The following is an 18,279-nucleotide window of genomic DNA, read 5'->3' as shown; positions in this document are numbered from 1 at the left end:
GGCAATATCATTACTAGATATATACCCAGAGGTACTGAGCAGTGACACAGGTACTTGTATGCCGATGTTCATAGCAGCGTTGTTCACAATTGTCAAAAATTGAGAACAACCCAGGTGTCTATCAACTGATAAATGGATAAACAAATTGTGGTGTGTACACATGATGGAATATTATGCAGCAATAAGAAAAAAATGTAGTTGTGAAGCATGTAGACAACATGGTTGAACCTGGAGGACATTATGTTGAGTGAAGCAAGCCAAACGTTGCGCTATTATGAAGTAAATATATTGTGTAAACTCGTGGAGTTGATAATTAGACTATAGGTCACTAGAAAATAGAATGAGTGTAAAGAATGGGAAGCTTAGGGTTAATCTGTACAGAATTGGTAAAAAGGTTGTGAATCATTGGAAATGAATAGAAATGGTGAAAGCTCATCATTAGTGCTTGTAACTAGGAGAGCTATTGTGGGTATAACTGGTTGAAAGGGTGTAAATCTAAGATCATGTATATTGCTAGAAGGAAAGCTTAAAAATGTAACATGGAGCTGTATAATATAGTGAAAATTGATATAAAACATGAGTATGAGTGGTATTGCATATATAAAACTGCTTTTACAGAATATAAACTAGGGAGGATGGAGGTGATGAGCTTCGTTCAGTTTTTCATTTTTTATTATTAGAATAATGAAAATGCTCTAAAAATGATTTTAGTGTTGAATGTACAACTTTGTGATTACACTTAACTGTACACTTTTGATGGATTTATGCTTTATTCATATGTATCAATAAAGTTGTTAAAAATTGTTATTAGGCTAAATTCCAATTTTATAAGAATAAGTTTCATGCAGTAATTTTGAGGGCTTGACATATTGGTCTGTTTCTTTTATTAGGCATTACCTATGTACTCAAGAGTTTCTTGTCTCTCTATTTAAGAACATAGCACGACTCCCCAAGATGGGAGTTTAATATCTTGTTTATTGCATGGGTCTCCACCCATTAAGGTAACACTTTATGACAAGATGAACACATTTCATATTCTGTATATATAATTTTAACTTTTTATTTTGAAATATTTTCAAATTTACAGAGCAGTTACAGAAATAATACAAATCCCATACTTCTACCCTCCCCCTAATACTCAGATCTACCAATTTTAACATTTTGATACCTTTGCCATAATCAGATATCAGATGATGGAGGAGGTTGTTGTTATGGGGGGAGGAGTGGGGGGAGGCAGGTGGGGGGTATATGGGGACCTCATATTTTTTTAATGTAACATCAAAAAATTTTGACAAAAAAAAGAACAAATACTTTTAAAAAATCAGATATCAATCATTCCATTTTCTGAATACCTTAGTGTAGGTTGTGTTCCTCATGTTCCTTGAACACTTAATACTGCCATATACCTAGCCTAAAAACAAGGATATATACTTATGTAACCACTGTTAAGTGCAGTTACCCTGTTTAAGAAATTTAACATTGATATAAAGTCTGTATTCCAATTTTTTCATATGTCCCATTTTGTAGGTTGTTTTTTCAATTTCTTGATTCTGTCCTTTGGTACACAAAGGTTTTAAATTTTGTTTAGGTGGATTGATTAGTCAAATTGTCTTCCACAGCAGTTGCACCATTTTATATTGCCATTAGCAGTGAGTGAGTATTCCTATTTCTTTGCATCCTCTCCAACACTTATTTTCCTTTTTTCTTTTTTTCTCAAATTAATTATGAGTTTTATTGCATCTTTAAAATATCATGAATAGGTCTTGCATCTTGTTGTTTACACTGCTGTACAACTCTTAACATCTTATTCAGTAGCCTCCTGAACTGTTTCTTTTTCAGAGACATAGATAGTATTCAAAAATTTCCTTAGTTCCTCTTTTTTAACTGTTATGGCTTGTTAAATCAAAGCATATATAAGACCGCTTTTACAAAATATAAACTAGAGAGGATGGAAGTGATGAGCTTTGTTCAGTTGTTTTTCGTTTTTTATTATTAGAATAATGAAAATGCTCTAAAAATGATTTTAGTGTTGAATGTACAACTTTGTGATTACACTTACCTGTATGCTTTTGATGGATTTATGCTTTATTCATATGTATCAATAAAGTTGATTTGTTAAAAATTGTTAAAAGTTCAATATCATTTCCTTCATCTTTCTGGGCTTGAGATAATGAACAAGCAATATCTGCCCTCCTCCAAGGACTGAATATTTTTTTCACACAGGAAATTTCAGATTTCAACCAGGGACTCATTCTCCTGAAAAACAATGTTAATGGGGAAGGGAGCATACACAGACTTCATCTTGTAACGGAAGCCGGATATAACACTGTTGATCATGTTCTATACATGACTAGAGATAGTGTTAACTATAGTTAGTTCCTTTCTATTTCCCCACTGTTTGTCAACCTGAAGTCTCTTTCTTTTCTTCCCAAGTAGACTGAGTTCTACATTGATGTGATTGAAGTCCCTTTGCAGGGTTCCTCTGGGATCCTTCACAATAACTGTGCTTTCCTTCAGTGCGATGTGGACATTTTCTGGAATGTCAACAGTCTGGTTGCTGAGAATGGTCTTCATTCTCACAGTAGATGTGGCAAAGAGAATGTTTTTTAGTAGCAGTCATTCTAATGGGTGTGAAAGGGTATCTCTCTGTGGTTGTGATTTGCATTTCCCTGATGGCTAATGATGTTACGCATCTTTTCATTTGCTTTCTGGCTATTTGTATATCTTCTTTGGAGACATATCTATTCAAGTCTTTTGCTCATTTTTAAATTAGGTTGTTTCTTTTTATTGTTGAATTGTAAGATTTCTTTATATATTCTGGATATTAAACCCTTATCAGATATGTGGTTTCCAAATATTTTCTCCCATTATATAGGTTGTCTTTACACTTACACAATACAGTCCTTTGTTGCGCAACTGTTTTTAATTTTGAAGAAGTCCCATTTATCTGTCTTTTTCTTTTGTTGCTTGTGCTTTAGGTGTAATGTCTAAGAAACCACTGCCAAACACAAGGTCCTGATGATGCTCCCTTCATTTTCTTCTGAGTTTGATAGTTCTCTCTCTTATATTAAGGTCTTTGATCCATTTTGAGTTGATTTTTTTGTATATGGTATTAGGTAGCGGTTCCCCCCCCCCTTTTTTTTTTTTGCAACTGAAAGATCCAGGTTTCCCACCCAATTTGTTGAAGAGGATATTCTTTCCAGTTGAGTGGTTTTTACCACCTTATCAAAAATCAGTTGGCCTTAAATATGAGGGTCGATTTCAATGTTCAGAATTGTATCCCATTCGTTTATATGTCTGTCCTTGAGCTAATACCATGCTGTTTTCATTACTGTGCCTTTAAAAAAAGAATAAGTTTTAAGATCAAGAAGTCGGAGTCCTCCAACTTCATTCTTTTTCAAGATGGCTTTAACCATTCCATAAATTGGCAATTGGCCTTTCCATTTCTGCAAAGAAGGTTGTTGGAATTTTTATTCTTGAGATTGCCTTGAACCTATAAATTGCTTTAAGTAGTATTGACATCTGAATATTTAGTTTTGCAACCCATGAACATGGAATATCCTTCCATTTATTTAGGTCTTCTTTAATTTCTTTTAGCAATGTTTTATAGTTTTCTGTGTACAATTTCTATACATCATTAGCTAGATTTATTCCTAGGTATGTGATTCTTTTAGTTGCTGTTGTGAATGGAATTTTTTTCTTGATTTCTTCTATTAATTATTCACTGTTTGTTTATAGAAACACTACTGATTTTGGGTGTTGATCTTGTATCCCATGCCTTATCCTTGAAGAATATTTTCACTGGACACACATTTTTTTCAAAATTCAAACACTTTAAAGAAGTTGTCTCATCTTCACGGTTATTCATACTGCCTTTCTTTGTATAATTAGGGGCTAACTTTTTTCCCCGGGGCTGCCTTTCCAGGTATTTTTCCCTTTGATTTTCAGTGGTTTGATTATAATGTGCCTAAGTGTAGATTTCTGTTTTTATTCTGTTTTATTGAACTTCTGTAATAAATCTGTAAGTTTATCTTTCGCCAAATTGGCTGGGTCGGGGTGAGAGGACATTATTTCTTTTATTTTTTAAAAAATTTTGCCCCAGTCGCTCTTTTTTCTTTCTATTCTACAGATTGGGTAATTTCTATTGATTTATCTTCTAGTTCACTGTTTCTTCAGTCAGGTCCAGCCATTAAACTTATTTTATTAGTTGTATTTTTTTCAGTTTTAAAGTCTTCTTTGCTTCTTTTTAATTGTTACAGTTCTCTGCTCAGATTAGATTCCTCCTTTTTTTGTTTGCTTGTTTGTTTTTGTTGTTTTTTCATGTCATATAGTTGTAATATTAGCTTTAAAACCCTTGTCTTTTAATTCCAGCATCTGGGTCATCTCAGGTTTGTTCTCTGGTCTTTTCCCTTGAGTGCAAATTATATTTTTCTAAGCATAGGTGTAGTGATTTTGGATTGCATACTGGACATTGTAACATATTATGTTATAGAGATACTGCACTCTGCTATATTCCTCATAAGAATTTTGTTGTTTTTAATTTTGGAAGGTATTTAACTTGGCTGAACATGAACTTCTGGCCTCCCCTGTGGTAGATTTAGATAGCAGCTGATATATCTGTTCTGAGTTTTAGCTTTCACTGGGCTTTTGGAGTTCTGCTTTTATTTGTGTAGTTTGGGAATCACCCAGAAGTTTGGAACAGAATTTGGGGATTCTCCTCTGTGAATCTGTGGGTTTCCTCCTGACTTTATATTTACTGTTTTACTCCTACATTTTTCCTCCAAATAAGGCCTGTCCTTTCACAAAAAGCTGTAATTAAAGGTGGTGCTTGGGAACTCACCCAGTGCTGTTTTCTTCCCTATGTTGACTCTCTCCAAGTTTCTGCCTGCTTTTGGTCATTCTCTAGTTCTTCAAGTAGCTTTTATTATTTTATTTAGTGTTTATAGTTGTTGCTGCAGGAGAGTTGGTCTGATAGAAACTTCTCTGCTGTTAACTGCAGTGGAACCTCCTCACTTGTATGGTTTTGTAAATGAATTTTTAAAGTATAAATCTGGACAGTAGGGTCATAAATCCGCATACCAAAGTCTCCCTGCTTTTTATAAGGATGTAGAAAAATGTGTCTTTTTTGTGTGAACAAAACTAACAAAGTGTATCTCTCTTCTCAAAGTGTATCTTCTCTTTTCATGACCAAGTGCAAAGTTAGTTTTAACCTGTCTGCTTTTTATGCAGCCTCCCCGCTTAAAAATAATGATGAAGGCTCATTGGACATATATGCTGGGTTGGACAGTACTGTTTCTGGTATGTAGACTCAAGTTTTAATTTTTAAGTGTGTTTTCTTATGTTACCATATTCTGGTAATCTCATAGATCTGAAGAATTTCCCCACTCTCTGAAATGATTGAAACTCTTACACTTAAGTATAGTCTTTCCCCAATTTTTACCACTAATACATACAGAGTAGCACCCAGGTTTCTTATTCATCAGGGTCTCAAATTAATTGGACCTTGTACAAAGGTATTTTATACCATTGAATAGTTGTGGTTCATACTGTCACAGGTTACATGATATTAGAAAGTTTGAGATGGGTTATTAATTAGTATTTTCAAATATATCAGAATATTTGCAGCATGATATAATGTGCAGAGTCTAATGACCTATCCAAGTTAAAAACACTTTCTATAGTCAATTATCACAAAACTTTGAACAACATAATCATGATAGCTGATTTGTTGTCACAAACATATTAGGTACAGTGGTCTTCCAACTTCCTATAAAATCAGTATAGATTTGGATGAAATGTAGGATATGGAAAAACGTATATTCCTTTGAGATGAACATGACATTAGAAAGCATAACACATATTTTAATGTAAAATTTGTTTTGTTTTTTCTTAGACAGTGCTTCCAAATCCTGTGTACCATCTAGAAATTGTTTGGATTTATATGAAGAGGTCCTGACGGAAGAAGGAACTGCAAAGGAAGCAACATATAATGATGTATGTGTTGCCAGAATTTTTAAGGACAGTTATTTTGCTCTTCTTTTGCTCCTAAACTGTAGTCGTTGGTTTACTATTGGATAGACATATTCTGTGAATGAAGCAGTCTGTGTTTAGGAACTAGCTGTTAACTCTTTAGATTAAGAGAATATTTAAGTCACTTTCTGCCTTCATATTTGCTTTTTACATGAATGTTTTCTGAACGCTTGTCAGAATTCAAGTAGTTTTCTTGACTAAATTTAAGTGTTTGAATATATAAAGCAATCAGTGTGATAAAACATTTTTACCTTTTCCTGATGTGTTTTGAGTTATATTCTGTGTTTCATAAAATGTCCCAAGACTTTTAAATCAGACAGATTTCTTTATACCTTATTTGAATATTGAAATTTTAAAATTTGGAAATTGAATGTGAAACTAAACAAAATATACATTAAATTGGTCCAACTTTCAAAACCAGTAGTCTTACTAAATAACTGTTAGTAGAAGTAGCCCATATCTTGTTATTTAAGCTAAGTAAATGATGCTTAAATTAATCTTTTTAAACTTTACAGTTACAGGTAGAATATGGAAAATGTCAGCTTCAAATGAAAGAACTGATGGGAAAGTTTAAGGAAATACAGACACAGGTAAGCTTATTAGAGCGTTTTATTTTTGTGTTTGTAACTTTTTAAATCAAAATGTAATAAAATGTACTTTATTAATAGAAATTAAATGCTAAGTTGTTGGTAGTTTATAAGGAATTTTTTTAGTATCAAGTAAAACAGTAAATTTGTAAAATATTCACATATTTCCTGAGTTGATGACATTGTTATAAGAAATCTGCTTGGTTTGTTAAATGATATTGACACAAAAGAACTGTTAGACCAGTTAACAGTTAATAACAGAAAATCTATATGGATGATAATAGGTGTTTCAAAATAAATGGTTTGAGAATCAAAGATTTGGAAACATTTTTGGAGGAGAAATGATGATGCCTTCATAATTTCTATCAAAATGAACCTTTTTCATAGAGAGATTGAGAGGTGAAGAATTTCCTTGTTTGTTTTTCTGATACTTATTTCTTATTGTTGTTATTATTGAAATAATAAAAATGTTCTAATAATGATTGAAGGGATGAATGCACAACTATGTGACTATACCAGATACCATTGATTGTACACATTGGATGAATTGTATGCTTTAAAATATGTACCAATAAAATTGATTTGTTTAAAAAAAAAAAAAAAAGACCCTTTTACAATCATACTGTAAAAACCAGGTCCTGCTCTGATTGACTTTTTTTTAATTTTTGGTAAAACTGTTTTTCTTCCTGACCCATTCCCCCAAAGAAACAAGTCAATCCTAGATTCTTTGTCCATCAGAGAATTAGTATATTGTTGCAAGTTTGACCTAAATTTTAAAATATAAATTACCATTTTTATTTTCAAGAACCCAGGCAAAACTTTTTTTTCCATTTTGTTGTTTTTCATTTTGAACCCTCTCTTAAGTGGTTTCAATTTATATGGCATTTATCTAGTGCCAGTTGTCTTCTCTACATGTTAGCTTCCGTATCTGTACAACAGGGATAATAGTACTTTTCATTAGGATTTTTTGAGAAGTATATAAGTTAAGATGAGTGATATCTAGTATGTAGTTAGCATTCCACAGTATTAGCTAATGTAAGTAGTAGTGTTACTACTGCTTTAGATATGTACTTTATTAATATATTTTATGTTACTTTAGAATTTCAGCTTAAAAAGTGAAAACCTGTCTCTTAAGAAGAATATTTCAGCACTTATCAAAACTGCCAGAGTGGAAATAAATCGCAAGGATGAAGAAATAAATAATCTTCATCAGAGGTATAATTGAAAGGTGTAAATCTGTTTATAAATTACCTGGATGTTTATAAAATATGTTTTAAGGTTTTACTCTGAGTAGGGACTAACATTCTAATGGTAAATTACTCAGTGTGTATGATTATTAGTAGTACATTGCCACGTTTCTTTCTGAATATATTCAGTTTCCTAATACACTGAGATCTTGCTACAGTCCTCTTTGTCCTAAGAAGATGATTTTGTATATGGTATGGGTTCTTCTTTGTCTCCCCCAGATTACTAAAATACCAAGAGGGCATCAATGCTTATATATTCTGTTATGATAGAGAATCCTTAAAACTCTTTTTCAATTGTAAATTCTTTGGCCTCTCAAATGAAGTTTTTCCATTAATTTTTTTTCTCTCATTCTTTGTGTTTGAGGACTATGTTCTGCGCCAAGGAACCTCATAGCACTCTTCCCCTTTATAGCCAGACCTCTGAAAAAGTTGTCTAAACTTGATGTCTCCATTGCCTCCTTTTTCTTTTCACAATTGAAACCAGTCTGACTTCTGCCTCCTTTGTTTCCCCAAAACAGCTCTCAGTTTAGTCAATAGTGACCATCACTAAATATATCAAATAATTTTGATTAGTTGTCTTAACTTGTTCTCGCACACTTTTTGCCACAGTTGACCATCACTTCTTGAGATATTCTCTCCCTTTGACCTTCATGGTGTAATGATTCTTAGCTTTCTTCCCAACTGGAGGTTTATCCCTTTTTCACTTTACTATTTTAAGTGGGAATTCTCAAAGCTTAAACCTAGGTCCTTTCCCTTCTCTATTAGTATTTTCTTCCATGGCTTAGTACATGTCCTTAAAAGTTTCTCAAAATTACCTCATCCAAAACTGAATTCATGATCAAACCTCTTCTGTTGTTCTCTAGCTCAGTTTACTGCACAATCATTTATTCAATTAGTGCAAACTAGAGACCTAGGAACAGGGTGACCATTTGATTTACTGCCCAGACCAGGATCCTTTTGAGAGTTAGAAGAGTGTGTTGTAATAATTACACCAAGATTGTTGGGCATACTGGGACACACAGTAATCCTGCCTATGAGTTGTCATTGATACTTCCTCTCAGTCATCTGTCAGATCCAGTTCATCACCATGTCCTGTTGATCTCCGTGTGTTTACTCTCTCAAATCAACCATTTCTCTCCATCACTACCATGACCAGTGCCTCCCTATACCTGTAAGTTCTCATCTGAATTGGCAGCAGTCTCTGCTAGTTATCTCCAGCCACTCTTACCCTCTCTAGCATCTGATTCATCTCTTAATATTTTAGCCACAGAATACTTTCCAAGGCACAGGTCTGAACATTTCAATTTGACTGTCACACCCTTTCTTCCCCCTTTCTTGATTAAAACACATAGTTAGCTTCTCATTCTACTAAGGATAGAAAACCATTCATCTTAACTTGGCCCACAAGGCCCTTCACAATATGGTCCCAGACTACTTGTCAAGCCTTACTTTGAGTGTTTACCTTTGTCTTATGTCTAACAGGTCTGGCATAGCTCTGGAATTCTTTTAGTTCCCTGGATGGACTATGTGCCTTACCTTTATTTTTTATTTTTTGAAAGATTTATTTTATTTATTTCTCTTCCTTTCCCCTGTGTCTGCTCTCTCTGCCCATTCACTGTGTGTTCTTCTGTGTCTGCTTGCATTCTTGTCATGCAGCACTGAGAAACTGTATTACTTTTTTGTTGCATTATCTTGCTGCGTTAGCTCTCAATGTGTGTGGCACCACTCCTGGGCGGGCTGTGCTTTATTCGTGCAGGGCAGTTCTCCTTGCAGGGCGCACTCCTTGCGTGTAGGGTACCCTATGTGGGGTATACCCCTGCATGGCACAGACTCCTTGCACACAGCAGCACTACATGTGGCCAGCTCACCACACAGGTCAGGAGGCCCTGGGTTTGAACCCTGGACCTCCTATATGGTAGGCAGACGCTCTGTCAGTTGAGCCACATCCACTTCCCATGCCTTGCCTTTAAGTGCACTGTTTCCATTGCCTGGAATGCTTCTCTCCTTCTTCATGCTAAATGCCTTCTCATCCTTCAGGTTTGGACTTAAGCATCTTTTCAATGGGGATACTTACCTGATCTTCCTGACTAGGTCAAATCTCTATTTCATGGTTGCATGTACAATTGTAATTTTTCAAATCATGAATGGGATTGTTTGATTAACATCCTCCTCTTTCATTACACTGTAAGCTTCATGGGAACTGAGACCATGTCAGTGTGTCCTCAGCATTGTATCAAGCACCTAACTCAGTATCTGGCACATGGTAGATACTTAAAAATTGATTGAAAAGTGAATGAAGACAATCCCATGGTATGGACACCGGGACATTATAGAGCAAGGTTCCACTTTATACCTTTTTAAAAAGAAAGGTGGTTGCATGCATTTAGTAACCTAGATCATTTCCCTCCTGTGCAAATAGTGTAAGGTTGGTCCCTGAATTGCTGGGGAAATTTTATGTATTTTTGAGGCTTTAGGGAAGAGTCTTTTGATGTTTATACAGGTTGAAAATAGAAACTAAGTGAATAATGAGAGCTAGGTCCTTTGTTTGACATGGTAATGCATTATATAATGAATGGTCTATCAAATATTTATATTATTTTATTGGTAGCTGTTACTAGTATTCTAAGGGTAGATGTCTATTTACCATTTGGTTAAAACTTATAGTTTGATTAGAAAAAAATGGAAGCTATTAATATAAGGTAAACAGAAAATTTAGAAGTGTAAATTCCAGAAAGTGTTGACTATTGTGAAGGTATATTTTAATATAAAATTTTCAATGGTAATAATTTATTTAGTATAGGTTTATGTTAATCATACATTATGAGCTCAGTGAGTCCGACTAGAAATATCTTTTAAAAGCTACAAATTTAATAAATATGGTGTGTTTTACCTATGCAAGTCCCTTGTTGAATATGTCTTTTTTTCAAATTTATTTTTCATTGAAGTATATCATTCACACATGAACATACATAAACAGTAAGTATATAGTAAAAGTTGTGAACTTACAAAATAAACATGCATAACATCATACAGGGGTCCCATACATCACCCCTCCACAAACACCTTACATTGTTGTGATCCAGTTGTTACAAACTATGCAAGAGCATCGTCAAAATATTACTGCTATCTATAGTCCATATCTTCTGCTTGGTGTGTTTTTCCCTAACCCACCCTATTTTTTTTAAACAAATCAATTTTATCAATACATAGTAATAAAACATACCATTTATCCAAAGTATATATAATCAGTGGTATTTGTTATAATCACATAGTTGTGGGTTCATCACTCCAGTCATTATTAAAGCATTTTCATTATTTCAGTAATACTTAATAAACAAAAAACAGACAAACAAGGAAATTCCTCCCCTCTCAATCTCTTTCCCCTGCTGATGTAGCTGCTAATTCTTGTACAATTATTTGCTTATTAAACAGTTTTATTGAGATATATTCACATATCATATGATCCATCCAAAGTGTATAATCAGTATCAGTGGCTTTTCTTTTTTTTCTGCTGTTAAGAAGTCCTTTATTGTAAAATTGTAAAATAAATAGAAAAATAACACATTGAAAGAAATTACAAATTTTAAATGAGAGTGCAAGGCCAGGTTTGATTTAATATAATCAATTATAAAAAATAGCATAGCAACAAACATTTATAAATTAAATAATAATTCTAATATAGAAATTTATTATAACATTTTAATTTTTATATTACAGCTCTGACTATTAGACATAATCTCTAAGAATAAAATAAACTATTGGTTTAGTTATTGAATTTCCATTTAGGCCACAATTCTTTTGGATAATCAATTTCCTGTTTCGGAATTCTTCACACCTTGTTGGAATGAATTACAGCAGATAACAATATGCCAATACATAAGTTTTTTCCTACTCATAGTTTTGAGGCAGAAAAATGCATTATCTTTTTCAACAGTAGTCAGGTCTAAGCCATTATAGATCCAGATGGATTATTTTAATTAACAAGTATGCAGATGAAACTGTTAAAGAAAAATGAAGTATCCAAAAATATCTCTCTTCCCTAGTCCACATCAATTAAAAGCAAGTGTTTATTTTGTATGAAAAAATTACAGATTACTGATCACAGGAACAATTTGCTAGTTGCACTGAGTAATTATTTTGCTAGTTGCACTGAGTAATTATTGTTCATATACTATAATATTGTTATTTTACATTTATCTGGTCTACTCCAGCTCCTTTTTGGTTACTATTTGCATGGAATACCTTTTTTCCAGCCTTTCACTTTTAACCTGGTTGTGTCCTTATGTCTGAGGTGGGTTTCTTGTAGACAACATCCATTCTATCAGTCTATAATTCAATCCATTAACATTCAGTGTTACTGCTAAAGGCATTACTTCATCCATTTTTCCTTTGGTTCTCTGTTGTTATATTGTTACATTGTCTGTCTTCTTATCCTTTAGTTTCCCTTCCTAATAGTCCTCATTTCTAAACTCTTCTCCAAATTTCTCACCCTCATTTTTTCCTTTCAGGCTGCAGCACCCCCTTGCAAATCTGGTCTTTTGGTAACATATTTTATCCATTTTTGTTTATCTTTGAAGACTTTGAACTCACCCTCATTTTGTTTTTTGTTTTTTAAAGATTTATTTATTTAATTCCACCCCCCACCCCCGTTGTCTGTTCTCTGTGTCTGTTTGCTGCATCTTGTTTCTTTGTCCGCTTCTGTTGTCGTCAGCTTCTATTGTCATCAGCGGCACGGGAAGTGTGGGCAGCGCCATTCCTGGGCAGGCTGCGCTTCCTTTCGCGCTGGGCGGCTCTCCTTACGGGGCGCACTCCTTGCGCGTGAGGCTCCCCTACACGGGGGACACCCCTGCGTGGCAGGGCACTCTTTGCGTGCATCAGCACTGCACACGGGTCAAGGAGGCCTGGAGTTTGAACCGCGGACCTCCCATGTGGTAGACGGACGCCCTAACCACTGGGCCAAGTCCGTTTCCCCTCACCCTCATTTTGAAGGACAGCTTGGTTGGATACAGAATTCTTGGCTGGTAGTTTTTCTCTTTCAGCACCTTAAATCATCATACCACTTTCTTCTCTCCTCCATGGTTTCTAATGAGAGGTTGGCACTTAATCTTATCAAGTTTCCCTTGTATGTGATACTTTGCTTTTCTCTTGCTGCTTTCAGAATCCTCTCTTTCTCTCTAATACTTGTCATTCTGAATAGTAGGTGTCTCGGGGTAGGTCTATTCAAATTTATTCTGTTTGGGGTGCATTGTCCTTTTGGATGTCCTTCATAAGGGTGGGGAAGCTTTTGGTCATTATTTCCTCAAATATTCTTTCTGCCCCTTTTCTATTCTCTTCTCCTTCTGGTACACCAGTAATGCTTATATTTGTGCATTTTACATTGTTATTCAATTCCCTGACCCTCTATTCCATTTTTTTCATTCTCCTTCTGTTCTCCTGTCTTTTTTTTTTTTTAAGATTTTTTTAAAAATTTATTTCTCTCCCCTTCCCTCCCTACCCCCCAGTTGTCTGCTCTCTGTGTCCATTCGCTCTGTGTTCTTCTGTGACTGCTTCTATTCTTATCAGTGGCACTGGGAATCTGTGTTTCTTTTTGTTGCATCATCTTGTTGTGTCAGCTCTCCAAGTGTGCGGTGCCATTCTTGGGCAGGCTGCACTTTCTTTTGTGCTAGACGGCTCTCCTTACAGGGTGCACTCCTTGCGCATGGGGCTCCCCTATGCAGGGGGCACCCTTATGTGGCACGGCACTCCTTGCGTGCATTAGCACTGCTCATGGGCCAGCTCCACACGAGTCAAGGAGGCCCAGGGTTTGAACTGCAGATCTCTCATGTGGTAGGCAGACACCCTATCCATTGGGCCAAGTCCGCTTCCCTCTCCTGTCCTTTCCAGTTCCGATGTTCTGCCTTCAAATTTACTAATTCCGTCTTTGAGCAATTCAGATCTGCTCCTATGTGCCTCTAGTGTATTTTTTTTTTTAATTTTTGTTAACTATTTTTTATTATATTCTCCTCCCCTAGATCTGCTGTTTTTGCCATCTGTGTCCTTTTGCTGTGTGATCTTCTGGATCTATTTCTCTTTTTGTCTTCTCTTCTCATTTTTTTCTTCAACTTTCACCGGGATTTGATCCTGGGCACCTTTCATGTGGAGAGAAGTTCCCTATTACCTGCACCACCTCAGTTTCTGGTTTCTCCTGCACTTCACGTTTATTCTCTCCTTCGACTCTCTTTTGTTGTGTCATCTTGCTGTGTGACTTGCTTGTGCAGGCACACTTTCCCTTTTTCTTTTTTACCAGGAGGCCCTAGGGATTGAATCTGGGTCCTCCCATATGATGGTCGGAAGCTCTATAACTTGATCCACACCCTCTTCCCTCAATTTTTTTATTTTTTTGAGATTTATTTTTTATTTATTTCTCTCCCCTTCCCGCCCCCCCCCCCAGTTGTCTGCTCTATGTCCATTTGCCATGTGTTCTTCTGTGTCTGAAGCACCGGGAATCTGTGTCTCTTTTTGTTGCATCTTTCTGTGTCAGTTCTCTCCGTGTGTACAGCACCACTCCTGGGCAGGCTGCATTTTTTTCGTGCTGGGCAGCTCTCCTTACAGGGTGCACTCCTTGCGCGTGGGGCTTCCCTACACAGGGGACACCCCTGCGTGGCATGGCACTCCTTGCACACATCAGCATGCGTGTGGGCCAGCTCACCACATGGGTCAGGCAGCCCTGGGTTTGAACCATGGACTTCCCATGTGGTAGGCGGACGCTCTATCAGTTGAGCCAAATCTGCTTCCCTAATGTATTTTTAATCTCATCCATTGTGTCTTTCATTCCCATAATGTGTGTTACTTTTCTTTGCAGTCTTTCAAATTGTTCTTTATGCTCTTCCAGTGTTGTCTCTTTTTTTTAAGATTGATTGATTGATTTTGTTTGTTTGTTTCTCTCCCCTTCCCTCCCCCCCACCCCAGTTGTCTGTTCTCTGTGTCCATTTGCTGCGTGTTCTTTTGTCTGCTTCTGTTGTCGTCAGTGGCACGGGAATCTGTTGTCTCTTTTTTTTGCTTCATCTTGCATCAGTTCTCCATTTGTGCGGTGCCATTCCTAGGCAGGCTGCACTTTCTTTCGTGCTGGGCGACTCTTCTTACAGGGCGCACTCCTTGCGTTTGGGGCTTCCCTATGTGGGGGCACCCTTATGTGGCATGACACTCCTTGCGCGCATCAGCACTGCATGTGGGCCAGCTCTACACAGGTCAGGAGGTCTGGGGTTTGAACCGCAGACCTCCCATGTGGTAGACAGATGCCCTAACCACTAGGCCAAGTCCACTTCCCTCCCAGTGTTGTCTTAATATTCTTTATTTCTTTAGTCAATTTTCTATAAATTCTTTGAAGTGATTTAGGAGATTTGTGTAAATATCACTGATTAATCTTAAATCCTTTATCTTTTCAGGATATTTGATTTGTTCTTTGGGCTGGGCTGTCTCATCTTGTTTCCCAGTACAGCTTGTAGTTTTTTGCTGATATCTCAGCATCTGACTATGTTTGTGAATGAACTGTGATGGCCAGTTTCTCTCTTGCCTATTGCTTTTTTTTTTTTTTTTTTAAGATTTATTTTATTTATTTCTCTCCCCTTCTCTCCCCCACCCCAGTTGTCTGTTCTCTGTGTCCATCTGCTGCGTGTTCTTCTTTTTGTCCGCTTCTGTTGTTGTCAGCAGCACGGGAATCTGTGTTTCTTTTTTGTTTTTGTTGTTGCATCATATTGCTGCGTAAGCTCTCTGTGTGTGCGGCGCCATTCCTGGGCAGGCTGCACTTTCTTTCGCCCTGGGTGGCTCTCCTTATGGGTCACACTCTTTGCGCATGGGGCTCCCCTACACGGGGGACACCCCTGAGTGGCACAGCACTCCTTGCGTGCATCAGCACTGCTCATGGGCCAGCTCCACACAGGTCAAGGAGGCCTGGGGTTTGAACCGTGGACCTCCCATGTGGTAGGCGGACGCCCTATCCACTGGGCTAAGTCCGCTTCCCACCTATTGCTTTTTTCCCCACAGCTTTTATTTGCTAATTGATTCAACTTATTCTCAGTTTTTAAAATTGTTGAGGGTAAGTTTTCATAATCAGGCCTGGGACTCACTAGTCGGTGTCAGATTTTCTCCCAGGGATTGGATACAGAATGTGAACAGTTTCGTGAACAGTTTCCAGACCAGCCAGCAGATGGAGCCGATCAGCGCACCTTTCCAAAGAGATGTTTCCGTCTTGGCTTTCCTATGTTCCAGAGTGGAATTCAAAGCAGGCTCTGCTGGCTGAATTCACTGAATAATATCGCCCTTTACCTCTTCTCTCTTTTCCCTTGAAACAGCTGACAGGAAGGACAATGTCTGTTCCCCTCTCAATTGGCTACAGCAAGCCAGGGGTTTTACCCCAGCTTAAAATCTTTGTGGTAGGTGAGGGGAACCGTTCTCCGCTGCCATGGGGACTTGGTAACTCATGTTTGTCATTTTGACTTCTTATTCTCTCTGTCTCTCACCCTCCTGGGCATTGTGTAGCATTGCTTTGGGGGTCTACTCACCCCCAAAGCAGGTCCCTCACACAGCTTTTGGCTTTTTCTCGTTTTTGTGAGAGCATTTAGCTCTGCCTGTTAATCCATCACCATCTTCCCACAATCCTCTAATATATGTCTTTTATTAGATAAAGATATTGCTGATACCTGCTCCCATTGTATGGCTTGCCTTTCACTCTTCATTATGTCTTTCGATTTTGTGAAATTCACTTCATTAGTTTTTTTCTTTTATGGTTAGTGCTTTTTGTGCTCTTATTCCCCCAGTTATCTCAGAGGTATCTTTTAACAGTTGATCATTTAACTCATAATCCACAGGCCGTTAAACATTTTGTCTAAACCTATAAAATTGCGTGGTGCAAAGTATAAACTATAATGTAAACTATAGACCGTGGTTAGTAGCAGTGCTTTGATATGTTTGTTCACCAGTTGTAACAAATGTACCACACTAATGAAAGATGTTGTTAGCGGAGGAAAGTGTGAGTGGCATATATGGAAATCCCCTATATTTTCAGTGTAACTTTTGTGTAATTTTAAACTTCTTTTTAAAAAATTTTTTTTGTTTTAAATAAAAGAATCCATATAAGGGACATACATTGCTTTAGATTGTATGTCTCCTACGTCTTCTATTGTTCTAGAACAACTTCTGCAGCCCTCCTTTTTTTATGCTCTTCATGCACTGCAGTAACCACGTCATTTGTCCTGTAGATTTGCTGATTGTTTCCTTGACTTATTCCTCTGTCCCATTTATTTCTTTAAACCAGTAGTTAGATCTAGATTCAGATTTTTTTTGTTGGGATTGGGGTGGGAGGCAAGAACATTTCAATGCTGATTAACCCCTTATATGTGCTGCTTTCTACTTGTGTTTCTGTCAGGTAGAGTCTTAGAAGTAGAATTCCCAGATCAAAGGAGCTTTTAAAATTTGGGTATCCACTGACAAATTTTGTCAAAAAATGTTTTTCCTGTTCCTATCCTGACCAATAGTCATGAGAATGTTTGTTTTCTCATATCTCATATCTGTATATTATACTGGGTAGTATAAATCTTTTAATTTTTGTGAGTCTGAAGATCAATTCTATCTTTTAAAATATTTTGATATTTAATTATTTCATAATGTATTACTTTTATTTGAATTTCTCAGAGCTAAACATCATTTCATATGTTTAGCCATTTACATATATTTGTTGTCTTGAGAATTGTCTTTTTATAACCTTTGCCTCTTTTTTCGTTTGGGTTGTCTGTCTCTTCTAATGTATAATAACTCTTTCTAGATTGTGACTATTACTCCTTTGTTGAATAATGTGCATATTTGTTTTTCAGTCTATCACTTAGAATAAATGAAATTGAAAATTTATCTTGGATAAACCAAGAGCAAATGATTATTAGTTATGAGTCTACTTTTAAAGACCTTAATTTTTCTTTGCCTGCATTTTTCTTAAATTTACTGTGTATTTTTCTACTTTTCCTCCTTCCGCTTTCTCTCTTTTCATTAGTGAGAGGTAATTAATTACCTTAGTGCCAGCAGCTATTTCCTGTTTGTTCTTTACCTGTAATCATTTCATGGGTAATATTCAGGGAAGTGTAATTTCTCAGTGCTTTAGGATTCTGTACAGTAAAATGAACTTGTGATAATGCCTTATAATGGGAAAAAACCATACATAATAAAGAATTAATTACTTATTAATTTTCACTACTTATTAATTTTCATGATGGATTCTGCTCAGGTATGGCCTAACACACGAAACAATTTAGATCTTGGCAGTTTGGACTCTTGTCTTTATTGTACCACAACAATAGCAATAGCTTTTTAAAATTATAGTATTAAGTTTCTGACACAGTAAAGTATCAGTCATTATAGAATAAACATGATGCTATTGAACTTTATAT

The 18,279-nt window shown here is 36.2% G+C and overlaps 1 protein-coding gene across 2 annotated transcripts in view; it reads left to right on the top strand.

Moving 5' to 3' along the window:
- The window catches only part of CASP8AP2 (caspase 8 associated protein 2), a 68,792-nt gene that overhangs the window by 32,131 nt on the left and 18,382 nt on the right, over positions 1-18,279 (top strand). For both annotated transcript variants that reach the window (XM_058307148.2, XM_058307149.2), the window contains exons 3-6: positions 5,230-5,298; positions 5,894-5,994; positions 6,546-6,620; positions 7,717-7,832. In XM_058307148.2, the coding sequence (XP_058163131.1) occupies positions 5,230-5,298; positions 5,894-5,994; positions 6,546-6,620; positions 7,717-7,832 (361 nt within the window). The remainder of the gene's footprint in view (positions 1-5,229; positions 5,299-5,893; positions 5,995-6,545; positions 6,621-7,716; positions 7,833-18,279) is intronic.

This window comes from Dasypus novemcinctus, chromosome 11 (assembly GCF_030445035.2).
Source record: "Dasypus novemcinctus isolate mDasNov1 chromosome 11, mDasNov1.1.hap2, whole genome shotgun sequence".
Taxonomy (NCBI): domain Eukaryota; kingdom Metazoa; phylum Chordata; class Mammalia; order Cingulata; family Dasypodidae; genus Dasypus; species Dasypus novemcinctus.
This window is presented reverse-complemented; position numbering and strand designations above follow the sequence as displayed.